Below are 27,767 nucleotides of genomic sequence, written 5' to 3' on the forward strand. Positions count from 1 at the left end.
CAAGGCCACATGGATACAGCTGGGTCCTAGACGTAGCTTCGGCTGAATCCTGAGCAGAGCCACCAGGTCGAGGGGTCTGTGAAGTGCTCCTGGCTTTCAGGACTGAGTAAGGGCTCTGCTCTCTGTTCTCTGGGGCTGCCTCTCCACTCCTCTGCATCACTCAGGGTTGGGGGAGTGGGGGTGCTGCTTCCAGACATAGGACTGGACTGAAACTCGGTATCTATTGCTTCTCTGGGGCACTTCCTTATGGCACGTATATCCTCAGATATTACCAAATGCCTGCTATGTGCCAGGCAGTGTGCTAGCTGCTAGGGCAGTGCAAAGATAGATATGATTTGGACCCCTCCCTCAAAGATCTTGTAACCTAAGGGGATAATACATGTGTGACTATGCCACTTACCCAGCTGGTAACTATTTCTTGATCACCTACCATGTGTATGTTGTATAACAGGCCCAGAGCGTGGCCTCCAGACATGCTGATGAGATGCATGGGTGGATGGAGCTGGTTACTTGGCTGGTTGTCAGGAAATGTTCCACACGGCAGGAGATCTGGCCAAGGACTTGCTGAATGGAATTTACTAACGGAGAGGGTGTGCGAAGATATGGTCCTCAGGTTCATTTGAGAGGACTTGAGGTCATTAGTCTGGCTGTATGTGAGGGTTCTTGTAGAGCCTTGAGTGGAAAGTTCAAATGGCTATAGGGTCCAAGAAAGAACAGGAAATGCATGGAGGCTGGGTGCTTACTCTTCTGTTGTCTTTACACATGAATGCCTCTTGGCTTACGATCCATTTGTGCACTTTTGATAGAGACACAAGAACCCATTACAGGAAAAACAGTGCAGCTGGTACTCGGGCTCAGAGACAGAGTGTACTTGGGGGTGGAGAGTGAAGCCCAGGGGCACAGTCCTATCTGAAAGGGGAACCCACTTCTCAGTCTGAATCACTTGCTTAGTCTAAGAACATAAGCCAACAATTTCCAGCTCTGCCGACGCATCAAAAGCTAGAAATCTGGTTGTTACTGTTTTTTAAATGAAATTTCCCAGTTTTAAGGTAAATAGCAACTCGAATTTTGGAAAGAAATTGCCCACCAGTTGAAATACGCTTTCAAATTGTAACTACCAGTCTGTAACTTCTAGTCCGGGAACCAAGAGAGAGATCAGGTTAGAAGGATGGGCTGAAGCCAAGTTTTAAGTGGCCTTGAATGCTGTGCTAAAGCGTTTTGATTTGAGCTTACAGACGGTTTTAGTTTTTGACCAAGAAAGTTCTTGGGACAGGGGCGTGGCTTGATGCAAGACCTTGGGGACCGGTGGGGTGTAGAGTGACCTATGAACTAAGAAGGAAGCATTCTGGATGTAAGGTGACTGCAGTAAGGCGCGTTTGCGACAATGAAGTTGAAAGATGGTGGCAGTGGAACTGGAAGGACAGAATGGACAATAAAAAGATGAAGTCTAAAAGGAGAGGATGCGGGTAGCGGAGGGGAGTGGCAGGAGAAAAGATGGCTCCAATGTGACCCACGTCTGCCTGCAGAAAGGGAAGGGCGGGCCAGGTCGGGTGCAGCTTGCTGAGATTACAGAAACCAGCCCGACGCTCCGCTCCACCGCGGAAGGGGTCGCGAGCGCAAGGGCCTAACCAGCACCGCGCAGTGCGGCTCCGCTCCGGGCCCGTCGAGCGCCTGGAACAAGCCGGTTTATGAAACAGGCCGTACAAGCGAGTCGCCTACGAAACGGGGATGATGCCTCCGGCTTCTCCGGGCGGCTGTGGGGATCGTGGAGAAGGCGGACGGGCCGGCACTCGGGAGGGGCGGAATGAGCGGAGGCTTTCTTACCCCGGGCTCTGCAAGGTTCGAGGTCCCTCGGGGACCAAGCTGCCGGCCCTTCCAGGGGAACCGCCCGCCCGCCTCGTGCCACCGCCGACCGGCCACCCGGCGGCCGCGTTCAGAGCCGCCTCCCCTCCCGGCCCGGTGCGCCCCTGGGCTTGCGGCATCCGGCCCTCCCCGGCCCAGCGCGCGCGGCGGTCCTTTCCGGAACTCTCGGGGCAGGAGCGCCCGTCGGGGGTCCCCTCTCCGCCCCGAGGCCCCGGCCGAGCGCCGCGAGCCCGGAGCCGGCCTGTGGGATTCCCGGAGTCCGGCCGCGGCCGGAAGTGCGCTTTCCTCCCGCCCCCGGCGGGGCCGCTCTAGCAGCCCCGGGCGCCGGCGTCTCAGTGGGAATAACCCCTTCGGCCCCAGCCGGCCAAAGCCGCGTCTGGCGGCATCCGTCCCCTTCTCCCTGCGAAGCGCTGAGTTGTCTTGTGTTCTCCCCGACAACGGTTGGAGGATTCTCGTGCCCCTATCAAGAGGACAGCGCCCAGCTCGCTGGGTTCATGTGCCCTGGGCGAAGGTGCTGAGCCACCTCGGACAGGTTATTGAACCTCTCTGAGCCTCGGCTTTCCTATCTGTAAAAAAGCACCGTAACTACCTCAAAGGTGCTGTAAGGATTCAGTGAACATGTAAACGACCTAGGAGAGGGCCATTCGCATAACAAGTGCTCAGTAAATGCTAGTTGTCATTGTTTCGATTTTTACTACTACCTCTGGAAAACGGACAGGTATTAAGAGGGTCAGTTTTGTGGCATGAGAATGAAGAACATGATAGAAATGATACTAAGAGCTACTTTGTGCTAGGTTCCTTATACACCTATCTCTATAGCCTTAGGGCAATTCTGTGAAAGCAGTACTATTATTCCCATTTTATGGATGAAATTAGGAAATGAGTGGATGTCAGCGTCACATTTGAACTCAAGGCCCTTCTGACTCCAGAGTGCATGCCTTTCTTCTCCACACTGCAGCTCTGATTTTGGAAACTTTTTCTGGGAATTCTGAACTAAACCATCAAAGCCAATAGTGCTGTCAGACCTGGATGTCCCATTAGTCCAGAGCTGAGGAGGCTATGCAAAACCACCTAACTCCTGCAACAGGCTGAAAATAATGAACAGTGCTGGGGTGCCTGAGTGGCTCAGTTGGTTGAGCATCTGACTTCAGCTCAGGTCATGATCTCGCGGTCCGTGAGTTCAAGCCCCGCGTCGGGCTGTGGGCTGACAGCTCGGAGCCTGGAGCCTGCTTCAAATTCTGTGTCTCCCTCTCTCTCTGCCCCTCCCCTGCTCATGCTCTGTCTCTCTCACTCCCAAAAAATGAATAAATGTTTAAAAAAATAAAAAATAATAATAATAATGAACAGTGCTGCCCCAGTATAGACGCTATCCTTGCTTAAAGAAAAGGATCTTGTGACCTTCCAAAGGAGCAAGTTGCAGGCATCCAAAGAAAGGCACTGAGTGTATGTACAAATTTTTTTAAATTTAATTTATTTTTTTATATTTTTAGTCATCTCTACACCCAACTTGGGGCTTGAACTCACAATCCCAAGATCAGGAGTTGCATGCTCTTCTGACTGAGCCAACCAAGTGCTCCTATTTTTTTAAGGATAAAACAAAACCATGTTTTCAGGTGCAAAAACAATTACCAAAGAGCCCAACCTTTGACACAACCTGTGGAAACCTCAGTGGCCAGTCAGACCGGCCATTTCTTCCTGCTTCCACTCTCAGGGTCCCTCTGGGCAGTTTCTAGTGGGCTCCAGCATTTAGTACTAAAGGTCTTTTGAGTTGGTGGAACCCTGGAGAATACAGTTAGGCTGTCCTTGTCTTTCATTCCCTAGGGATTTAGCAACTCTGACAGTCATGCAGGAAGGCAGCCCGGGGGGGGGGGGGTGGAGGGGGTGCAGGCATGGAAGCTCTGAGGAAAAGGGCTGGCCGGCCACGGGAGATGAGGAACCAGAGAGTTTCTCACCTCCAGGCCCTTGGCCACGCTGCTCCCTCTACCCGGTTTAAGCTTTGAGCAGGCAGGACATTGTGCATCTTGTATTCTGCACCCTAGAAATGCCAAGAAAGCTTCGAGTTTTCCCAGAGTCATTCTGCAAGTTAGTGGTTTAGTCACAACAGGGCACCAGGTGTCTCACATAACAAACCCAAGGGGAGAATGTGGACTATGGGGCCACCCTGGTCTGATGACCATACATGCTTCCTCCAGTCTTACAACACAGGGTAGATGATTTCTAATCAGATTTCTTTTATGTTTTTCTTTTTCACTTCTTTTTATATTAAATTTTTTTTTGAGAGAGAGAGACAAAGCACGATTTGGGCAGGGGCAGAGAGACAGAGACAGAGTGGGAGACACAGAATCCAAACTAGGCTCCCAGGCTCCAAGCTGTCAGCACAGAGCCCAACACGTGGCTTGCACTCACGAACCATGAGATCATGACCTGAGCCGAAGTCGATGCTTAATCAACTGAGCCACCCAGGCGCCTCAACTTCTTTTTGTATTCTGAAAAAAAAATCATATGGTATAAAAAGACAAAAAGGAAAACAGGCTGTCCTCCTGCCTCTGCTTGTCCCCAGCCCCTACCATCATCCCCTGAGCACTGTGACCAGTTTCTTGTGCGTCTTTCTAAAGATAGTCTATGCATATGCAAGTGTCTCCTTTTAGAAAAACACAAATATGAGGCGCCTGGGTGGTTCCGTTGATTAAGCATCTGACACTTGATCTTGGCCTCTTGATCTTGGCTCGGGTCATGATCTCAGGGTTCACGGACTCGAGCCCAGCATCAGGCTCTGCACTGGCAGCGCAGAGCCTGCTTGGGATTCTATCTCTCTCTCTCTGTCTCTCTCTCTGTCCCTTCCCCACTCACACTGTCTCTGTCTCTTTCAAACTAAATAAATATACGTAATAAAAATCACAAATATGACAACACGTTGTAGTCACTTGCTTTTCCCCCTGCTTCTTTCATATAACAACATATCTTGGAGAATGTCTCATGTCAGTTTGTACATATCTGCTTCATTTTTTTCCCCCACAGCTGCTGAGTATTTCATTATATGGATATGCCATAATTTATTTAGTCAACTTCCCTGTTAGTGGACATGTAGGTTATGTTCAGTCTTTTGTGATGGAAACAACACTTTGCTGAATATCACTGTGCACACCATGCCTGTAGGATCTAGAAGTAGACTTGTCAGGTCAAAGGGTGTACGCATTCTGAATTTTGATCAGGGTTGCCAAATTTTCCTTTTCCCAAAGAGGCAGTGCAGATATATGCTCTTACTAATAATGTTTGAGAGTGCCTCTTTCTTCCACATAGTCCATAAGCAAACTATATTTGTAAGCCTCTTAGGTTAAAAATAGTATTTCATGGTTGTTTGTATTTGCATTATGAGATTTCTTTTGTAACAAACACTGGTAAGAGGGAATTGAAACCTACCACTGGAGGTGTAAAAATTTTTTAAAGTTTATTTATTTATTTTGATAGAGCAAGTAGAGGAGGGACAGAGAAAGAGGGAGAGAGAGAGAGAATCCCCAAGCAGGCTCCGCACTGTCAGCACAGAGCCCAATGTGGGGTTCAAACTCACAAACCATGAGATCGTGACTTGAGCCAAAGTTGGACACTTAATCGACTGAGCGACCCAGGTGCCCTGGAGGTGTAAAATTTTTAAAAAGCACTGTGCACCTTGAATTAATCCTCATCTCCTGATCTGACTTGGAGAAGGAAAAAGAAAATTTGCCAATGAACACTTTAAGCCACGTGACCCATTGGAGAAAAGACACAAAATCTGGAGACAAATGAAGTCTTAGTTTTCAAAACAAGAGAAACATACTAATAATACAAACCAAAGGCCAGAAAACTTGATGTTTAACTCAACGGGAATCTTAAATCAGACCATTAAACAGATGATTGGTAAGGCGAGGGGAAGAATAAGGGTCTGGAGTCCTAAGGACTGCATTAAATCACAGCTCTTACTAGCAGGGTGACCATGGGCAAGTTATTTCACGTATCCCTGAACTTCTATTTCATCAGCATAAAGTCGAGGCAGAAATAGCCACCGGCGGAGTTATTGCAAAAAGTTTAAAATAACTCACATCAAATGCTTGACACAAGAGATAGCCATTAAAATGGAAGGAAGAAGGTCAAATCCAAGCCCTGTGGGGTTACAGGCCCTAGACCCCTGAGCAGAAGGAAGATCACCTGGACACAGAACAGCTGGAAGCAGGCAGAGCTTGATCGCCCCTGTAAAAAGCAGGCTTGTCCAAACCTAGTGGTCAGATCTCAAGGGTGAAAAACCAAACAAACGGCAAAACCTCCACGTATTATCCCCCTTACGATAATGTGAAACAGAGCCATCTTCTTGCCAGTTGTGTATTTCTAGGGCCACGGGGTTTCATTCTTTGTGAATGCCTGCTGGAGCTGGCTAGGAGAAGATAATATTGTGTATCTACCAACCCCCTAAAGCCAAAAGATACATGTCGTAGGTAATCCCTTTACTGGGATTGCTTAAAGTGGGATGTGTGATTTATAGCCGTGCCTTTAATTTTTTTAATGTTTATTCTTTTTTTGTGGGGGGGGGGCGGGTAGAAACAGAGCAGGATCAGGGGAGGGGAGAGAGAGAGGGAGACATAGAATCTGAAGCAGGCTCCAGGCTCTGAACTGTCAGCACAGAGCCGGACTCGGGGCTGGAACTTACAAACTGCGAGATCATGACCTGAGCCACCCAGTCGCCCCGTTAACAGTGGCTTTAAAAGCTGGACTGGCTGAATTTATGAACTTTGCACAGCCATGAAATATCTCCTACACCACTGGGGCTTGGTTTCCTCATCTGTCTCTGTGTTGGACTGGATTCAGAATTAGGGGATGGGGTTGAAGATATGGTCCTCTGCATCGCAAAATGTCATTTTGATGAGGACTCACAGAACTTTCTCCTAAGCCTCACATGGACTATGTACCCATATGCTTGGATCTCTAGAAAACTCAGCAAATCTGTAACACTTGTAGCAATAGCCTTATGTCATGTGTTTTCTTACCCACCTGGATTCATGTCATCATTCTCTCCTTTATACTCCCTTTGGCTTTGTTTGTTTGTTTGTTTTTTGTCTTGTTAATGACATTTACTACTTCCGCTACTATCAGTGATCATAGCCAATGTTGAGCAGCTGTGAGTCTTTTTTTTTTTAAGTTTTTTTTTTAAGGTTTTTGTTCTGTTTTTTAGAGAGAGAGTGCAGGAGGGGCAGAGTGAGAAGGAGAGAGACAGAATCCTAAGCAGACTCCTCATTGCCAGTATGGAGCCTGAGGGGGAGCTCGAACTCACAAACCATGAGATCATGACCTGAGCCAAAATCAAGAGTCAGAGGCTTAACCAACTGACTGAGCCATCCAGGCACCCCAGGGGCTGTGAGTCTTACTAGATGCCAGGCACCTGTCATAGAATATGTGGCTATCTATAAATGCCTCAGGTCCTTTTCAAAACCAAACAAGGTATAAATAAAGAAACAAACACAACTGCCAGATCCCCTCATCTCCTTTATGGTAGCCACTTAAAAATGTCTTTTTAAATTTTAATTAAACTGGGTTTCACGCCCCACATGGAGCCCAACACGGGCTTGAAGTTATGACCCTGAGATCAGGACCCGAGTTGTGATCAAATCTCAGACGCTTAAGGGCGCCTGGGAGGCTGGGTTGGTTAAGTGTCTGACTCTTGATACTGGCTTAGGTCATGATCTCACTGGTGATGGGATCGATCCCCGTGTGGGATCAAGATCCACGTTGGGCTCTGTGCTGACAGCGTGGAGTCTGCTTGGGATTCTCTCTCCCTCTCTCTCTCTCTCTCTCTCTCAAAATAAATAAATATAAACTAAAAAAAAAAAAAAATCACCCAGGTGCCCCAAAGGTATCTTTTTAATATCTGAGGCCGTATATATTAGAGAAAGGCTGTCCATCTTTGACTTCATGGTCCTTTTTATGGACCTTTATTTGTAAATGAACAAATCTACAAAGCAAAACAAAACCTCTTAGTAAGCAGAAGCCATTATTCAAGTGTTAATAACCTTACAAAACTCACACCCTAAGAGCCTGTGAGGAAAGCAGGGAAGGCTAGAAGGCCACAGAGAACTGCAGTCCCAGAATAGTCTTGCCTCCTTTACACAGTGAAAACAAGAATAGGGACTGAGTGCTCCCTAATGCCGGGCCCTGGTCTAAGGCTTGTCATGTGTTAATGCGTTAATCCTCACACCCACCCTATTATGTAGGAATTGTTTTCTATGGTTATAAGGTTACTAGGTTCATAGACGATGGAAATTTTCTAGATTTCATTTATATGGATTTCAGCAAGGCATGGAATCAAATCTCTTCTCACATCCTTGAGACAAGATAGATATAGTCTGGAAATCCTGCATTTGGAGTCACAACTAATTACAAGATTATGCACCACCAAAGCCAGGGAAATGCTCATAGATTTGACCAACTGTTTCTTTTTCTGGGACTGTCTTTTAAGAAAATGATCGAAATTTCGGAGATATACTCTCAGAGATGTTCACCAAATTTTATTTGTAAGAGCAAAAACTAAAGGCAGTGTAAATATTCAACAACAGGGCAATGACTCAGAAAAATATGGTGTATCTAGCAGGAATCATACAAACAGCCATTAATTTTTTTTTTAATTTTTGAACGTTTATTCATTTTTGAGAGACAGAGAGAGACAGAGCGTGAGAGGGGGAGGGACAGAGAGAGAGAGGGACACAGAATCTGAGAATCTGAAGTAGGCTCCAGGCAGGCTCTGAGCTGTCAGCACAGAGCCCGACACGGGGCCCAAACTCAGACTGTGAGATCATGACCTGAGCCGAAGTCAGATGCTTAACCGACTAAGCTGCCCAGGCACCCCTAGACAGCCATTAAAATTTTGGCTGGGAAGACATTAAAGCACCAAAAACATAGAACTGAGTTTTTTAAAAAAGCTTAGAAAAAATATATAGGAAGGAAATACAGCAAGGGGCAAAAATAATTGAACTGGGAGCAGATGAAAAATGAGTAATTTCGCTTTTTAATATGTTAATTAGTATGGTTATGTTATTTTTTATTTTATTATTTTTTTAAAAGTAGGCTCCTTGTGGGGCGCCTGGGTGGCGCAGTCGGTTAAGCGTCCGACTTCAGCCAGGTCACGATCTCGCGGTCTGTGAGTTCGAGCCCCGCGTCAGGCTCTGGGCTGATGGCTCGGAGCCTGGAGCCTGTTTCCGATTCTGTGTCTCCCTCTCTCTCTGCCCGTCCCCCGTTCGTGCTCTGTCTCTCTCTGTCCCAAAAAAAAAAAAAAAAAAAAGTAGGCTCTTTGCCCAATGTGAGGCTCGAACTCATGACACTGAGATCAAGAGTTGCATGCTCTACTGACTGAGCCAGCCAGGAGCCCCTAGTTACATTATTTTTGTTAAAATTTTTTATTTAATGTTTATTCATTTTTGAGAGAGAGAAAGAGAGACAGAGCATGAGCAGGGAAGGGGCAGAGAGAGGGGGAGACACAGAATCAGAAGCAGGCTCCAGGCTCTGAGCTGTAAGCACAGAGCCTGATGCGGGGCTCGAACCCAAGAACCATGAGATCATGACCTGAACCAAAGTCAGGCGCTCAACCAACTGAGCCACCCAGGTGCCCCTATATTATTTTTCTAGTACCAAAAAAAAAAAAAAAAAAAAAAAAAAAAAAAGTATTTAAGCCAAAGGTGAAAGCTAAAGCTAACTACTGGGGGAAAAAACGAACAGTCAGTATGTACACACACTTCATTCAATCTTCACACTCTTTGGAGCTGTCGTTTCCCTATTTTACAGCTGAGGAAACAGAGATTCAGAGAAGGTCCGGTGATTAGAACAAGGTCTCACAGTTGAATGTGGCAGAAACAAGAATTGAAACAAAGTCTGACTGGCTTTCGAGTTCGTCGGCTTTCACTACCAGGTTTCCCACCATATAGGACAGCTGCTAATCTATGGTACCTTCGGGTGATTTACAGACGGGTGCCCCCTCGGGACAGACGGACTGCTGAAATTTTCCTTCTCTGGGCAGGCAGCCTCTACAACATGGCCTTTGGCTTTTGGATGAAGCCAGGGTTGAAATGCGATCATACCTGTCCCCGTCCGGCGTCTTTGTGTACAACGTAACCTGTACCAGCGCCCGGGACAGCACGCAAGGTGGTGCCCAGGTGCTGGGACAGCCCCGGGAGAAAGGTGGCCCTCCCTGTTCTCCTTCAGGCCCTTTGATTCCACCCAGGGGAGAGTCTCATCTTGGTGGTAGGCCTTTATCCCCTCTCAGCTCTCTCTGTGCCTCCGCCTCTGGCACTTTCTCACATACACACAAAAGGAACCCCTTAGGGGCATCAGTTAAGTCTCTGACTGTGGCTCAGGTCATGATCCCGCGGTTTGTGAGTCCGAGCCCCACACCCGGCTCTGTGCTGACAGCTTAGATCCTCGACCCTGCTTTGGATTCTGTGTTTCCCCCTCTCTCTCTGCCCCTCCCCCCCTCAAAAATAAATAAACCTTACAAAATAAAACAGAAACAATGCAAAAACTGAGTCCCTTAGACCCAGAGTCCTCACCTAATTATGCAACAATATATCAATGGTATTTATTAACATAATTTAATATTGATTGAATTTTGTACTGTAAAATTCACATAACATTTATAATTTCAACCATTTTGAGGTATGCAATTCAGTGACATCTAGTACATTCACACTGATGTGCAACCATCACCTCTATCTAGTTCCAGAACATTCTCATCACCGCAAAGGAAATATTGTACCCATTAAGGTGCAACTCCCCAATCCTCCTTCCCCCCACTCCTGGCAACCATTAATCTGCTTTGTGTCTCCATGGATTCGCCTGTTCTGGATACTTCATAGAAACGGAATCATATGCAGCCTTGTGTATCTAGTTCCTTTCACTTCGCATAATGTTTTCAAGATTCTTCCGTGTTGTAGGACATATCAGTAATTTATTCCTTTGTATGGCTTCATTCATTGTATGAATAGACACCACATTTTATTTATCTGTTGGACATTTGGGTTGTTTCCACTTTTTGGCTATTATGAATAGTGTTGCTATGAGCATTTGTATATAAGTTTTGATGTGGACCTATGTTTTCATTTCTCTTGGGTACAGACGTGGAATTGCTGATAGTTCTATGTTTAACTTTTTGCGGACCACTAAATTGTTTTCCACAGTGGCTGTGCCATTTTCCGTTCCCACTGGCAGTATATGAGGGTTCAATTGCTCCACCTCCTCACCAACACCGGTTACTCTCAGGTTTCTAGAAAATATTATTATTATAACTGTTCTTGTGGGTGCGAAGTAGGATCTCATTGTGGTTTTGATTTGCATTTCCCTCATAGCAGTGATGTTGAGCATCTGTTCATGTGCTTGTTGGCCATCTGTAGATCTTCTCTGGAGAATGTGCAAGTTCTTTGCCCATTTTTTAATTGAGTTGTTTGTCTTTATTGTTGAGTTGTTACAGTTCTTTATATATGCTGGATATAAGTCCCTTATCAGACATATGGTTTGCTAATGTTTCCTCTCCCATTCTGTTGTTGTCTTCACTTTCTTGATAGTTTTCTTTAATGTACAATATGTTTAAATTTTGATGAAGTACAATTTACCTATTTTTTCTTTTGTTGCTTGTATTTTTGGTGTCATATCAAGAAACCATTGTCAAATCCAAAGTCATGAAGATTTACCCCTAAGTTTTCTTCTAAAAGTTTTCCAGTGTTAGGTCTTTGAACCATTTGGAGTTACTTTTGCATTGCATTCATTTTTACACTTACGATTTATAAGGAGCAATTTCCTAGTCATCACACTGACATTGAGTTTCCTTCTCAGATATTTTTCTTTCAGTGAAGGAAAATGCACTGAACAGAGGAAAAATATCAAATAAATAACAGTGCAGGGGGTACCTGGATGTGGCCAAGATGGCGGGTAAAACATAGGAATCCCTGCAGTCAGATTGTGACAGAAGGTGAGGGAGGTTCTCTAGGAGACACTGTAGTTCGGGAAGGAAGGGGTAGGATTTAGCTGGATTTTGAAAAAGGGAAGCCCCAGACCCGGAGTCAGAAAACCCAAGACCTACACATCCCAAGTTCTCACAGTTGCTCTGTGACCAGAACATGTTAACTGACCTGTCTGAAGTCCGAATGTTCCCTTATGAGTTAAAAAAAAAAAAAAAAAAAAAAAAAGGGGGTGAGAATAACTGCCTTGTATCAAGAGAAACAAATTCTTTAATGTGAATGAGAGTATACGTTATAAAACAGTCAATGGGGGTGGATATCAGGGCCGAGACTCACGTTGGCTGGCATTTGAACAGGACCCTGATGACAGGTGAGACTTGCCCGTGTGGAGAGAGAAGGGGAAGCATTCTAGAGAAGGCTGGGGTGGAGCCTATGACCCAGTGTGTCGGTGGGATCACATTAGAGGGCTCTGAGAAAGGAGGCAGAAAGGCTGGTTTCAGACGGGACCCAACGCTCTGGGGGTTTGGGGCTTCATTTTTCCCGCCACAAGTCTAGGTTCCCTAGGGTGTGGCAATGGTGGAATCAGGCTTCAAGTGTTTGAGAGCTTAGTGATTTAAGTGTTGTAACCTTGTGTGACAATATAATCCTCTCCTCCATCTGTCTTCAATCTCCTTTCCCATGCTTAGGCTACAGTAGAGCATCTGTTCCAAGGGTGCTGGAGACCTCTCTGGAAGGTTAGCCCACGTGTCACATATGGGTAGGAAATCATTTGAATTTGATTTAACGTGACTTGGATCAGGACAAACCTGAAAAGGAAATCATCGTGTTGTTTTAACCCCACGATCTCCATTCCAACCTTATGCTCAATATTTACCGTTTAAAAAGTGATTTTGAGGGGGGTCTGGCTGGCTCAGTCAAAAGAGTGTGCAACTCTTGATCTCAGGGTCAAGCCCCATGTTGGGTATAGAGATTACTTAAAATAAATAAATAAATAAACTTAAAAAAATAAAAATGCATCCTTAAACAAAATAATATATATTCTGCAAGAATTATAATTATAATAAATAAATAAATAGTAAAAAGTGATTTTTAAAAATTAGAAATCATCAAACAGAACCAAGAATCCAAAGGTAAGCCTTCCTCTTACCCCAGATCCTCAGTCCTCCTGCCCAGAAACCACTATCGTTTATAGGCACATATGTATCCTCCTCAAATAGTCAAACATACACAAAAGCATTTCAGAGAGTAATACCCTTACCATTGAGAACATGTGATCGTGTCATTTTGCAGATGAGATAACTGAGGCCCAGAATTGTGATGACTAGAGCTATTTCAGCTCATACCTTCATGCAGATACTTGGTAACAAAACTGTATACATATATTTATGTGCTTTTATTTTTTATTTATTTAAAAAAATTTTTTAAGCAGGCCCCATGCCTAACACGGGGCTTGAACTCACAACCCTGAGATCAAGAGTAGCATGCTCTACCGACTGAGCTAGCCAGGTGCCCATATTTACTTTTATTTGTATTTAAATTATGTATATCTACATTTACTTACCCAACTATATATGTGGTTTCCTATAGCTTAATCAAAGTTATTGTCAAAATATAAAAATCTATTGGGGCACCTGGGTGGCTCAGTTGGTTAAGTGTCCAACTTTAGCTCAGGTCATGATCTCGAGGTCTGTGGGTTTTGAGCCCCGTGTTGTCTGTGCTCCAGCTCAGAGCCTGGAGCCTGCTTCAGATTCTGTGTCTCCCTCTCTCTCTGCCCCTTCCCCACTCACACTCTGCCTCTCTCTCTCTCTCAAAAATAAATAAACATTAAAAAACATAAACAAAAATAAAAATATAAAAGTTCTTAATTTTCAAAAATTAAAAAAACAAACAAAACCCGCTATTGATCATGAGGCCGGAGGAGAGGCATTCTGAGGGTGAACAAAGCGATGCTTTTCAGAAGAACCGTGGGGGACCAGGTGGGTGGGAAGAAGCCAGGGGGACAGGAGGCTGGAGAACCTGTCAGAAGTCACTGTGGTAATTCAGGGATGAGAACCAGGGGGTGACAGTGGCCTGGGGTAGGGGGGACAGAAGAAGTGGGCAGAGTCAGCAGGGGTGCCGTATGCCTGAGGACCTACTGAGGAACGGGGTTCACAGGACGGCCCTTCAGGCCTTGGGGAGCAGATGACTAGGTATCGTGTAGAGAAATGGAGCTGGTGAATCTGGTTGACTGTGACGTGGACAGGTCTGGCAGGCAAATGGAGAGAAAGAACAAGCCTGCAATGACAGGAACAGGGCTAGCCACTGACACGAATGATTTTTGGTACTGACCATGTTGAGCTGGAGATTTTTGAGGAAGAGAACGTAAGGGAAGGTTGTGGCTCTGAGCCTTAGGGACATGGTGGTTAGGAGGCACCAGGAGGGTAGGACTTGATGGGAGCAGCCTTAGGGAGCCGCTGTAGGTTCTTGAGCAGAGGATTGACTGATCCTGGCATCTCAGAGGTAGAAGGGATCTCCTAGCCCTGGGACCCTGCTCTTGTTCCACATTTGAGTTCCACACTCATAAAAAAGCAGCCCCCAGTACACCCTGTGGGCGTGCACATCTCCAGGGAAGAAGCATTTCCTGCTGGCATCTGCTGGAGCCTCCCCTGCCGTCCTACTGAGCAGCCTTCTCAGCTCCACGCTCTCAGCCTGAGAGTGGCCCCCTCCGTACAGCAGATGGTTGGAGCCTCTGCTCAAGGCCCCGGGTCGTCCCAAGTTACACACTCCCTGTGTCCCTCAGGACACAGTTTCCAGGCTCCTGATTCTCCTTCCTGCCGGGCAGAGGGCTGTGCGCTCTGACGAGAAAGAAGGAGGCAGCCCTGGCTAGAGTTGATCACCTCTGAATTCTTGTATCATCTCATTTACCCCTCCTGTCCCTTTGGGAACCAAGGCCATCTTTCTAAGGAAGAAGCCAAATCCCCAAGAGACAAAGTGAGTTGCCCAAGACCACAATGAGCGGTGAGGACAGAGCAGGGTGGGGACCAGGGTCCGCCTCTAGGACCTCACTGTTCTCACAGCAACTTGGACCTTGGGATACAAGGGCGTGCGTTCAAGGGCCATGTGGAAGGCTACTGAGCCCTGACCGAGAACAACATGGCGGTGGGCTGTCCATGAAAGGCAAAGGGGGGTGGGTATCATCCTCCTCTTTCTAGGAGTTCCCCTGCCAGGAGGGTCTCCTTTCGGGCCGCTGTGCCAGCTGCCTGTAAGTAACAGGACAGCATACTGTCACCTACAGTCAGAGCACATTTTGCTTTCCTAGGAGCAGGACAAGCAAACTGTTGCTGGAGGAGGACGGCTTGGACTGACCAGGTGTGCTCCACCCTGCAGATTCCTCTCTTCAGCTCCTGGAGCAAGATGAGGGAGAGGACAGCAGGGCTGATTGGTTCCAGACACACCTGAGCCATTCGGAGAGTTGTGGTTAGGGGCCATGTGACCCTAGAGTCAGCATGCTTAGGTGTGAAACCAGCTCTGTCCCTCGTAAGCTATGTGCAAGTGATTCCCTCTATCCTTGGGCTGATAATACTGGTTTCATGAGTTGTGAAGTTTCATGGAGCCCTTGGAATAGGTCTGGCGTGCAGTAAATACTCAATGAACATAACTACTCAGAGGACATCATCCTTGGATTTATTACTCTAAACCTGGCGGACATAGACCAAGGGGTACAGAATCAGTACCTACAGTCAAATGGGTGTTGGAGCATCCACAATGGATGATCATTGATAAACTGAGACCACCTCTCAGCTTCATGGTTGGAGTCACAATAGGAGCCACAGGGACTGACAAACTAGAAAGCCAGTGGCCTTGTAAGGAAGGAAGCTACTGCCCAGCCAGTTGCTGTCATGTGAAAATTTGGGTCTTGTTGCCATATCTTTGGATTTTCCAAAGAAGTGGGAAATTTGGATTTGTATATGAAATGTACTGATTTTTAAACTTGTTGGGTTTTTTTAAGTCATGTATTTATTTTGAGAGACAGTGAGAGCAATTGGTGAGGAGCACAGAAAGAGGGAGAGGGAGAGGGAGGGAGAGGGAGAGAGAGGGAGAGGGAGAGAGAGGGAGAGGGAGAGAGAGGGAGAGGGAGAGGGAGAGGGAGAGAGAGGGAGGGAGAGGGAGAGGGAGAGGGAGGGAGAGGGAGAGAGAGGGAGAGGGAGGGAGAGGGAGAGGGAGAGGGAGAGGGAGGGAGAGGGAGAGGGAGAGGGAGAGGGAGAGGGAGGGAGAGGGAGAGGGAGAGGGAGGGAGAGGGAGGGAGAGGGGGAGGGAGAGGGAGGGAGAGGGAGAGGGAGAGGGAGAGGGAGAGGGAGAGGGAGAGGGAGGGAGAGGGAGAGAGAGGGAGAGGGAGAGGGAGAGGGAGAGGGAGGGAGAGGGAGAGAGAGGGAGGGAGAGGGAGAGGTAGAGGGAGAGGGAGAGGGAGAGGGAGGGAGAGGGAGGGAGAGGGAGAGGGAGGGAGAGGGAGGGAGAGGGAGAGGGAGAGGGAGAGGGAGAGGGAGAGGGAGAGGGAGGGAGAGGGAGGGAGAGGGAGAGGGAGAGGGAGGGAGAGGGAGAGGGAGAGGGAGAGGGAGAGGGAGAGGGAGAGGGAGAGGGAGGGAGAGGGAGAGGGAGAGGGAGAGGGAGAGAGAGGGAGAGGGAGAGGGAGAGGGAGAGGGAGAGGGAGGGAGAGGGAGGGAGAGGGAGAGGGAGAGGGAGGGAGAGGGAGAGAGAGAGAATCCCGAGCAGGCTCCACACCATCAGTGCAGACAGAGACTGATGCAGTGGCTGGAACCCATGAATCGCGAGATCATGACCTGAGCCGAAGTCAAGAGTCAGATGCTCAACCGACTGAGCCACCCAGGTGCCCCTAAAAGTACTAATTTCTAAAAGTGGCAATTAATTTGGTTTAAAAACCGCACACATAACAAAAAGGGTGTACGCCAATTTAAACTCTTCTGTGAGCCTCCAGGGCACAGCTTTCCCACAACCTCACCGCCCCCCAGGCCAGGTCAGGCTTCTGCAGCCCTTGGAGGGGAGGAGACGGTAGTGACGGTTGGATCTGCCCCGCAAGCCACTCAGATCCCAAATCCTCCTCTTCTGCACCTGTCTCAGAGCAAGGGTGTCTGAACTATGAATGAGATTGTGCGGCCAGAGCCCAGCTTTGCCCAACTTTGCCACATCTGACCCAGAAACAGCTGGAAGAGATGGGAGGATGACCATCCCACGTGTCGTGTGAATTGAGCACCTACTACATGCCTGTCACTGTTCCAGGAGTTGGAGAGACAGCAGTGAGTCCAAGAGGCCAGCCCCTCCCCTGGTGGCACGGACATTAAGGTGCGTGCGCACAGGAGGGAGGCACCAGTACAGACAGACGCAAACATGCAAATGTTCCGTCAGGGGTGATGCATGCTGTGCTGTGAGAAACAGAGCAGGGAAAGGGAGACCAGGAGGGGCGAAGGCCCTGAGGTGAGAGTGAGGTGTCTGTCAAAGGTGATGGGAGCCAGAGATCAGATGCAGACATGCCTGAACGGAAGGTGCGTGAAGGAGTCAGCGCTGAGAAGTGAGCAGGGGCAGGGCCCAGTGGGGCTCTCTCTCCTGGTGACCACATTCTCTGAACCCCAGATGTAGGCCCAGAGGAGCTGCCGTCCTCTTTAGTGATTTCTGACATACAGTTTGTTCCCGTGCTCGGTCCCTCACATCCCTGGGCAGATAACCCTGTTCACACTCTCCTGTGAGTCTTTTGTGTCTATAACATGCACACTATCAAACGTCTTGAGTTCTTGAGGGTGGAAAGCCCGATTCTTGTTCGGCTCTGAGATCTCTCCACCTCTATGTTCCCCACAATACAAACGTGTGCAAGTGAAATAATGACCTGATCTTAAGCATGTTACCGCACTTCTCACATCTTAGTTTCTTTTGCTGCAAAATGGGAATAATCATGGACTGTGGTGAGGAGGGAGGAGATGAAGGCTTTAAAACCTGGGAGCCCAGGTAACCTGGGCCTTGGGAGGCCACTAGTGTTCTCAGGTTTTTAAAGGTCTCTCTAGCTATGAGCTATGAAAGGCCCTCCTTGGTTAGGGAATCCCCATTGACTTCCCTCCTGCCACCAGGGCAGCTAAGGGGGAAAGAAGCATGCTAGAAATCCCTCCTGGCTGCGCTTGTCCTTTCAGCCCAAATTCTTGTTGCCATGACTTATGATTTCATTTAAGCCATTTTTAGTCTGTAGGATGTTCCCTCCCACACCACAACCCAGGCTCATCTGAGCCCCATCCTTGGGTCTGAGTCCCAACAAAGGCAGGCCCAGGGGACAAGCAGCCACCAAATCCAAGATAGGGCTTTCTGGGAGTGGCTGGCAGAGTCCCTTGGAGATGGAGAGTGGCCAGCAATCCGGAGACCCCCACTGGCATCTGGGTTCCCCCGAGATTCTCCCGCTAGAGACAGAGAGAGGGGCGTCGCCTCGGCCACCTCCCCACTCCCCGTCCTCTTTTTTTTTTTTCCCCAGGCTGCGGGAGGCGAAGGGTTAAATCCCATAGAGCTGATGCTCTGACTCCAGGCTAGAGGGGCCCGGGAAGCTGGGGTCACTTCCTGCTCCGTCCCAGTCACCCTGAACTGGTCCCCGGGTCCTCAGCCTGGGATCACCCCTTGAGAAGGACCCCAGAGTCCTCGGCGTCCAGCCCGCCCCCCGAGGCAGGGCATTCAAGGGGTTAAGTCCCCTGGGGCTGGATTCTGCCTTCCGGCCTTCCCCAGACCCCAGAGCCGTGAGTTGGGGACGCCTGGGTTCCTGGGGGGTGGCCCGGAGGGCCCGGGACGGCCGCCGGGAACAATGGGGCGCGGGAGGCGGGGGCGCGCGGGCCTGCGCCCCCTCCCCGCCCCGGGCGCCGGTGGGGTGGGGGCCGGGCCGGGGCCGCGAGGGGCCGAGGATTCTGGGAAGAGCGCGAGGGTCTGGCTGTGGGGGAGGGGAGGGGAGGGAGGGCGTGAGCATTCTGGGAAGAGGGAATTGGGCCGCCGGCGGGCCGGGGCGCCGCGGAGCGCCGGAATCCTGGGGGCCCCGCGGGCAGGGGAGGCCGGGAGGCCGGTCCCCGGCCCGGGAGCCGGAACAGGGTCGTGGGTACCGGCCCGAGCAGAAGTCCAGGGTCCGGGCTGGTGCGGGCGTTGGGGTGGGGGGGTGCCGGGGCCAGGGCGGCTGCATTCCCGCAGCTGCCTCCATGTCAGGGTCACCCTGGGCCGCTCTCCGCACCTCTGTGAGGCAGCCTCCTGCTTCTCTCCTTCCCTCTCTCCTTCCCTCCGCAGCTTGGCTGGAGCGGGGTCCAAGGCCGGTGCCCTGGGGTCTGGGCCTGGGTGGGCTCTCAGCACTTCTTGTCTCCCTTGGTGTTCCCACTTTCCTACTCCATGGCGGCCTTGGCTTTAACCCTTTCCCTTCTGCTCTGGACAGCTGAGCTTGAATTTCTCGGGACACTCAAGGTACATGAGCTCTTACCTGTCCTAGGCGAGCACAGCAGGCCTCTTCAGAATAGGCAGCCCCCAGCTCAGCGGAGGCTCCCTGCCTCCACCACTCCAAAGACACTTACAGATGGGGGAGGGGGCATCCTCATAGCCTACGTTGCTGCAGAGATGAAGAAATTAATTTACTTCCCAAAATCTAACTCCCATCCCTCCTGCTGCTGTTTGGCAGGGTCCGGCTAGCTCCTGCTTCACTTTGGTTGTCTCCCAGCTGCCTCCTCATGAGTCTTTTCCGCGTCTTCTTGCACCACTGCCCCCATACATGCAGTGCCCATCCCACACAGCCACTCAAAGCCCCGGGCCTCCCCAGGGACTCTGTTCAGGCTCTAAACATTGTGGGAACCTAGAATTTAGCTCCCGTGGCCTTATGCCCTCATCCTGGAATCCTATCACCCTTTTTGGAGTGATAGCTACCTATGTTTTACCTGGAGGCCACTCTGGACTCCTGTTCCTTTGCTGCCATCCCCTTGCAAATTGACCTTTAAAGGCATTAGGCCACCCAGGTTTTCCAGGAACAGGGGCATCTCATTCATCTCACCTTCATTCATTCAACAAAACTTAGCAAGCACCTCTTTATGTGTCAGGCACCGTCCTAGGCATGGGATACGGCACCAACAAAACAGAGCAAATGAAATAGAAGAAGGGGTGCCAGGATGGGCGTGATAATGGCAGGCTTCGGCGGGGAGTACTGTTTTGAGATCACAGGTGCAGACTGTCAGGCCTAGTCACTGGATTCAGCAAGTCACGGAAACCTCTTGGTCCTGGGAATTTCTCTATCTCATGGCCAGCAGGTTCTGTCTGAGCTGTCTTCACCATCTCCTGCCAGCAGCCCACATTTATGAGTTTCACGTGACTCCCAAGGTCATCTCCCTCTCGGAGGCCAGGGCAAGCCAGACACAGAACCTTGCATTTCTGGTCTTAGTGCTGCCACTTCCCAGTCTGTGACCTTGGAGAAATCTCCCTGCGTGTTGATTTCCTGATCTGTAAAATGGACAACCTGATTCCTGGGGCCCCTAGCAGGCCTGTGGGGAGGATTGGGAGAGATAACAAGGACACCACAGACACCGTGTCAGCTCCACACACCTGTCCCTTCTCCCTTTGCCTTTCCACTTCCCTCTCAAGGTCATTCCTGCTGAAGCCCCCGATGGCTTTTAACTGCCACCACCGCCCCCCACCCCTCCTCCCCACCCCGGCTGCTCTCCCCCTCCCCGGCTGCTTGACTTTCTTTCTGTGTGGATAACAGATAACGGGAAAATGCCCCAGTGCTTTTGGAGAGCCCCTGTCCCCTCAGGGAAATCTGATTGCCTTTTTTTTTTTTTTTTTTTTTTTTAACTCTTCAAGTGTTGTGTTCCAGGCACTCTCAGTTCTCTGGGCTCATAAGGAAAGTTTATTGGTCCCAATTAGCAGCCCCATTAAGGAGGAAAATTAGAGTCTTAATGAGCTTCCTCTGATTAGCAAAATAACAGGTTTCCCAGCCTCTGGGCATCAGAGGGGTTGGGTGAGAGCCTCCTTCCCCTGTGGGTGTCAGATACTTCTCTAGCCCCCAGTCTGGGTTCAAAGGGTTATGGCTGATGAGCTTTTAATTACACTCTTAAACTCACCTACTGGCTTAGTTGTGCGCTGAAGATCTGGAGCAGGAGTCAGGCCTGCAGGAGTAGGGGGCCCACGGTGAGAACTGAGAACGTGAGAACGGATGCCCAGAAAAATGGGGAGGTGGGAAGCTGAAGTTCACGCAAGGAGTAATAAGGCCTGGGGCCGGCAGGTGAAGGAGTGGGGACTTGGGGAGTAAAGAAAAGCAGATGAACTCCATTGTGTGTTCCTCTCTCCACCCCCACCCCCACCCCTGCCCCCACCAGGGTCCCTGGAACACTGGGCAGTCCTGAGCTCTGGGATGGAGCCTGAGGCGGCGCTGTGGGGCCCAGATCTGCAGGGTCCTGAACAGAGCCCCAACGATGCTCACAGAGGTGAGGGGCACAAGAAGGGACTGCAGTCCTGACAAGACAGCGGCCCCAGTTCAGGGAGGGGCCCAGACTCTGGGGGAAACCCAGGGGAGGGAAGAGAGACCCGACCCCGCGTTCTGAAAGGAGATGGGGGCTGGAGACTCCCTTTCTCTCTGTAGGTGCCGAGAGTGGGAACGAAGAGGAGAGCCCTCAGCAGGAAAGTTCTGGGGAGGAGATCATCCTGGGAGATCCAGCTCAGAGTCCAGAATTCAAGGACCCATCAGAGATGCCCCTGGAGAGACCCTCCCAGGATCCCGCAGTCCCCGGGGACCCCCCGACCCCACCGGGTCACCCCAACCCTTTGGACCACCAGACCCCCCTGGACCCCCCCGCCCCCGAGGTAGTCCCTACCCCGTCTGACTGGACCAAGGCCTGTGAGGCCAGCTGGCAGTGGGGGACTCTGACCACGTGGAACAGTCCCCCGGTGGTCCCGGCCAACGAGCCCAGCCTGCGGGAGCTGGTGCAGGGTCGCCCCTCCGGGGCCGAGAAGCCCTACATCTGCAACGAGTGCGGCAAGAGCTTCAGCCAGTGGTCCAAGCTGCTGCGCCACCAGCGCATCCACACGGGCGAGCGGCCCAACACCTGCTCGGAGTGCGGCAAGAGCTTCACGCAGAGCTCGCACCTGGTGCAGCACCAGCGCACGCACACGGGCGAGAAGCCCTACAAGTGCCCCGACTGCGGCAAGTGCTTCAGCTGGAGCTCCAACCTGGTGCAGCACCAGCGCACGCACACGGGCGAGAAGCCCTACAAGTGCACGGAGTGCGAGAAGGCCTTCACCCAGAGCACCAACCTCATCAAGCACCAGCGCTCGCACACGGGCGAGAAGCCGTACAAGTGCGGCGAGTGCCGGCGGGCCTTCTACCGCAGCTCGGACCTCATTCAGCACCAGGCCACGCACACGGGCGAGAAGCCCTACAAGTGCCCCGAGTGCGGCAAGCGCTTCGGCCAGAACCACAACCTCCTCAAGCACCAGAAGATCCACGCCGGCGAGAAGCCCTACCGCTGCACCGAGTGCGGCAAGAGCTTCATCCAGAGCTCGGAGCTGACCCAGCACCAGCGCACGCACACCGGCGAGAAGCCCTACGAGTGCCTGGAGTGCGGCAAGAGCTTCGGCCACAGCTCCACCCTCATCAAGCACCAGCGGACTCACCTGCGCGAGGACCCCTTCAAGTGCCCGGTGTGCGGCAAGACCTTCACGCTGAGCGCCACGCTGCTGCGGCACCAGCGCACGCACACGGGCGAGCGGCCCTACAAGTGCCCCGAGTGCGGCAAGAGCTTCAGCGTCAGCTCCAATCTCATCAACCACCAGCGCATCCACCGGGGCGAACGGCCCTACATCTGCGCCGACTGCGGCAAGAGCTTCATCATGAGCTCCACCCTCATCCGCCACCAGCGCATCCACACGGGCGAGAAGCCCTACAAGTGCTCCGACTGCGGCAAGAGCTTCATCCGCAGCTCCCACCTCATCCAGCACCGACGCACGCACACGGGCGAGAAGCCCTACAAGTGCCCCGAGTGCGGCAAGAGCTTCAGCCAGAGCTCCAACCTCATCACCCATGTCCGCACCCACATGGATGAGAACCTGTTCGTGTGCTCCGACTGCGGGAAGGCCTTCCTGGAGGCGCACGAGCTGGAGCAGCATCGGGTGGTTCACGAGAGGGGCAAGACCCCAGCCCGGAGAGCTCAGGGCGACACCCTGCTGGGGTTGGGTGACCCTGCCCTGCTGACGCCACCCCCCGGAGCCAAACCACACAAGTGTCTTGTCTGCGGAAAGGGATTCAACGACGAGGGCATTTTCATGCAGCATCAGCGCATCCATATTGGAGAAAACCCCTACAAAAATTCAGATGGCCTCATCGCACACCCAGCCCCCAAGGCGCCTCAGTTCCGACCCCCCAGGCTCCCTTTCGGAGGGAATTCCTATCCAGGTGCTGCGGAGGGCAGAGCCGAACCCCCAGGACAGCCCTTTAAAATGCCTGAAGGGCAGGAGAGCTTTGGCCAAAGGCTGGGCCTGCTCTCCTCCAAGTCCTACATTTGTTCCCACTGTGGAGAAAGTTTTCTGGATCGGGCTGTGCTCCTCCAACATCAGCTCACCCATGGCAATGAAAAGCCCTTTCTCTTTCCTGATTATAGGATTGGTCTAGGGGAAGGGGCAGGGCCCAGTCCCTTCCTAAGTGGAAAGCCCTTTAAATGCCCTGAATGCAAAAAAAGCTTTGGCCTCAGCTCTGAGCTGCTGCTGCACCAGAAAGTGCATGCAGGTGGAAAACCCCAGAAGAGTCCAGAGCTGGGGAAAAGCTCTTCTGTCCTCCTGGAGCACCTCAGGAGCCCCCTGGGGGCCAGGCCCTACAGCTGCTCAGATTGTGGGGCCTCCTTTCTCGATCGCCTGGCGCTCGTCCGGCACCAGGAGACCCACACCCAAGAAAAGTCCCCCACCCCCGAGGAGCCCCTTCCAGAGCCAGCCACCCTGCCCACAAGCCAGGAAGATGAGGGAGAGGCCCCCACCCCCACAGGGAGCAGCAGCCATGGGGATGGGGAAAACCCCAAGACCCTCTCGGAAGAAAAGCCCTATTTGTGCCCTGAGTGTGGAGACGGCTTCGCAGAAGTCGCGGCCCTCCTCCTCCATAGGAGCTGCCACCCAGGGGTCACCTTGTGAAATGAGTCTGGAGACCAGGGGCCTCTCTCTCCTGAGAGGAACACTGGCTGTCCCCAGAAGTTATGTGGGGAAAGGAGGAAAACCCTATCAGATTGTAGAGAAACGGAGCATAAAGAACCCTGGGTATAAATAGTGCTTTTACATCAGTAATGAGAAACCCTATAAAATTGTTGGTGGGAACCACTTATAAGAGGCAGTAGAGAAAAACTGTTGGGTTAGAAACCCTATAAATATGTAGGAAAAAAAAAAGCCCTTTAAGTCTGTAGCAGAAAAACCCTATAAACCATAGTGGATAAAAGCCCTATTAATTGTAGGAAGAGGTCCTAATATGTCTCTAGACAACCCTATAAAACTGTTATCAAAATCCTTGTGAAACTATAGGGTCGGGGAAGTGCAGGGAATCCAATGGCATTGACTCGAGAGGAGTGACCCTCAGAAGGTGTAGAAGAGCCTCCCATGAACTTGTTCCACAGTGTTCTCTCCCCCTGGAGTACGGGAGGGAGCCTCTCTCACCAGAAGACTTGGACAGTGACACTGAGGAAAACACTCAGCTGGGGACTAGTGTGGGGAGAGGCGAAAAATAAGTGATGCGGAGCCCCCAGACCCTCAGAGAAGAAACGACCCAAGAAACTAGGAAGAGAAAGTCCAGCTCGCCGCACTGGGGGTTCCTTGGGATATGAGGCCAATCTTAGGTGATTGTGTGTTAGAGGAAGAGGCCCATGGAATTCCTCATCGGGAAGAATCAAAAAATGGGGAAGGAAAAAAAGTGATGGCGAGCCTTTTTAAAGGCTGAAATTTGGGGTGCATAGAAACTTTAAGAATACTGGGAAGCCACCGCAAAAATTGGGGGGCAGGAGGGAGATTTCTGTTCGTGCTTTGAGGAAAGCAAACCAAGGTGAAGCTGTGGATGGAACCCAGCCAATTCAGGGCTGCCCAGTCCTCTCTGTTTCCGGGAGCTTGTTAAACTACAAGTGCAAGCAGATCCCAGCTCAGGCCTCCAGGGCTCCCCCCAGCCAGGCAGGATGGGGAACTTCTAGTCTGAGAGGCCTCCGGGGCTGGAGGGTCCCTCCTGCCCATTCTCAGGTCTCACTGTCAGGAGGTTTCTCCTGAAATCTAACTGCCACCAGGTCTCACTTCCTCGAATTCTGTCCTTAGTGGAGAGGGGGAACCGCTGCTAGTCGACCTCCAAAGAATAAAGCCCTTCAGAGACTCAAGGCCTGTGTGTGGTTAAATCCTCCCTAGACGTCTCTCCTCCAAGTCAGTGAGAGTCATGTGTGGGTTCTCTGTGGCAACGAGGGACAGCAAGTCGACAGAATAGAGCGCTCATTACCCAGCAACCTGCTTTTAAACCTCACTTATTCATCTGAGCTGCTTGCGAGGCTGCTGGCGGGATGAGCCAGCCTGCACGTCGTGGTGGGGGTCCAAACACCCTCCCAGACTGGGCCATGGGTCCCTGAAGAGCATACGGAGGCCTGGCCACCTTCCTCCCCCTGGTACTTGGAGCTCTCTGAAGTCGTGACACCCCGGCCTGATCGTGGTCTTGGATGGGGACAGATCCCACCCACTTGGCTCCTCTCCTCCTCAGCCAGCAACCTTCGGAGGGAAATGGGAGGATGAGAAATACATTCCCTGGCCCGACCCATCTCCTGTCTTCACACACCACACAGTTCCACTCTTTCATTAACGCCGCCAGACCCGCTAATGTGACTGTGTGTGGCAGGGGAGAGAGACTGCTGCCCTATAAAATGGTTGAGTGAAAACTCTTCAAGCATCTGTAACAAGAACCCCACAGCGTCACCCTGGAGACCCTTAAGGAAAGCGAGGACTCTGTCCAGTGCTGGGTCTAAAAGAAGTGCCCACTGACCCACGCTGGTACCACTAACGCACTGTGGTCCTGGAGTCAGAACTGAGATGCCGGGTGAGGGGGCCCTTCAGGAGTCGATTCCCTGGAGAGGGCAACTGGACTCCTCAAAGCTGTGGAAGAGACCTCTAATTCCATTACCCAAAAGCTCAAAAGGTGAAAGCCCTTCACCCTTCATCTCTCCTGCCCCCAAAGGGATGACCTTGAATTCAAAGGATCAAAATCTAGAACACTGCAAGAGGAAAAACCCAGGCCTGCTGGGGAGAAGGAAAAGGCAGGTCTTGGATGATTGTGGGGAGACCCTTATGCCATTTGTGTAAAGCCCCACCCCACCCAAGTGCCAGGTCAGAAAGCACTACTGAGCGGGGAGAAGGAGCCTGCCTGCCGAATCTCTACTGACAGAAGCGTCAACAAAGGGGGTGTCCCTATGAGACTGAGGAAGAGGAGACCATTCTCCAAGTCAAAGATTTTTTGTTAAGATGATAGTAGAAAGAAACTTCAGTTGTAGAGACAAACCCCTTGTAAAGCTAGAAGCAGCGCCCCTCGGAAACAGGTCTGAGGAATCTGTCTCCAGGAGAGTCCTGGAGAGCAGCCTTTGGGGCTCAGGGGCCGGTCCCGGGGGGGAGGGGAGGTGGTCAGTATGGTCAAAGGCCAACTGTAGGCCTATTGAGGACTAGGGTGTAGCACACGTAGTAGGATGCTCGCATGTTGTAGGGATGGGTGAGGGCCAGCGGTCTTGGCTCCGGTACTGAATGGATGATGTGGACACGATTAGGTGGGGTCTGGGGTTTCGTAGCAGGAAAGGGGCAGAATCAGAGACCTCTGGGGGGTGACCTGTTCTCTCTTGCCCACCTCCCCAAACGCCTTTACCCAGGTGCTTCCCTCCCAGAGCGAGCTACATCTTAGGAGGAACTAAGCAGGGAGCTGGCTTGGGGAGGTGGCAGTGTCCAGAGTCTCTCTGACCAGAGTAGGCAAAGGTCCAGGGGTCAGTCGTGGCACTTGCCCACCAGAACTTAGTCTGGAAGGCATGGTGTCCCCAAACCCTTCTGTCCAGCTCCACGCAGGCCTGACTTCAGAAGTGCCCTGGGGGAGGAGCCCAACAGACAGGGTCACAGAGTCACTGGTGAAAGCAAGGGGGGAGAGGGGACATCGATCTGAGCTTAGGGTACAACTTGGAACTGCTATGGCTACGGAGGTCACATGGGAACTCAACAGAAGCAGGAATGAATCCTGAATGGTGGGGAAACTTGAAACCATCACGACCAAGAGGTGGGATCCCATGACACCCGCTCCTCAGGTGAGCAGCCCCCAGACTCTTTTGCCCCCATTAGGGAAGCCCCACTCACCTGACTTGTCTCCATGGAGTGAAGAGAGGCCCCACTTTTGAGTGTTGTGTGTCAATAACAGTGTTGTGTCACCGGTGGTCATGTTGATTAGTTGAAGAGAATAAAGGGAATAAGATTTCCCGGGTGTTTTCTGTCTTCCCTTTCGAGCCTGGAAAGAGCTGAAGGAGCCTGTCCTCTCCCAGAGCCCGGGTCCGTTTGTAACCTCAAAAGCTCAGCCCAGCCCAGGCCACCCTTGCACCCTTCATTCAGATGCCCTCAAATCCCTATCTGGTGCTTGCAGATAGGAGCCTGAGGGTTTGTGGATTTCAAAAATCCATATCCTTGGGAGAAAGGGGGAGAAATGTGCTGAAATGGTGGCAGAGCCAAGCAGGTCTTGGTGCCTGGCTTTGGCACCAGCATGACATGCTGACTCCTGGGTGGCTGCCTGGTGCGTCCAGCACTGGTGGGCTCCCATTCAGCCATGCAGCCCCAGGGGGGCCTCTCTGACCATGGCAACCGCGCTCCTCCCAAGACTGCCACAAGGGAAAGCTCCTAAGCTCTGGTTCCAAAAGCTGGCAGCCACCTCCCCTGGTTCAC

General features: G+C 51.1%; 1 protein-coding gene across 4 annotated transcripts; it reads left to right on the forward strand.

Moving 5' to 3' along the window:
• Nucleotides 1-27,309, forward strand: ZNF629 (zinc finger protein 629). 4 transcript variants are annotated; one of them, XM_058710372.1, is made up of 3 exons: nucleotides 1-106; nucleotides 21,188-21,295; nucleotides 21,451-27,309. In XM_058710372.1, the coding sequence occupies exons 2-3, from the start codon at nucleotides 21,223-21,225 to the stop codon at nucleotides 23,982-23,984; spliced, it is 2,607 nt and encodes an 868-aa protein (XP_058566355.1). In that variant the 5' UTR covers nucleotides 1-106; nucleotides 21,188-21,222; the 3' UTR covers nucleotides 23,985-27,309. The 4 variants fall into 4 exon arrangements, with proteins under 4 accessions (XP_058566355.1, XP_058566353.1, XP_058566356.1 ...); XM_058710370.1 differs by lacking the exon at nucleotides 1-106 and adding an exon at nucleotides 18,408-18,589; XM_058710371.1 differs by lacking the exon at nucleotides 1-106 and adding an exon at nucleotides 19,047-19,292.
• Nucleotides 27,310-27,767: the final 458 nt, after the last annotated feature.

The sequence above is a fragment of the Neofelis nebulosa genome, chromosome 18 (genome assembly GCF_028018385.1).
Source record: "Neofelis nebulosa isolate mNeoNeb1 chromosome 18, mNeoNeb1.pri, whole genome shotgun sequence".
In the NCBI taxonomy this organism is placed as follows: Eukaryota; Metazoa; Chordata; class Mammalia; order Carnivora; family Felidae; genus Neofelis; species Neofelis nebulosa.

Coding starts and splice junctions, on each gene's coding strand:
- ZNF629 (XM_058710372.1), top strand. CDS start 21,223: ATGGAGCCTGAGGCGGCGCTGTGGGGCCCAGATCTGCAGGGTCCTGAA. Junction 21,296..21,450: donor CCCCAACGATGCTCACAGAG/GTGAGGGGCACA, acceptor TTCTCTCTGTAG/GTGCCGAGAGTGGGAACGAA.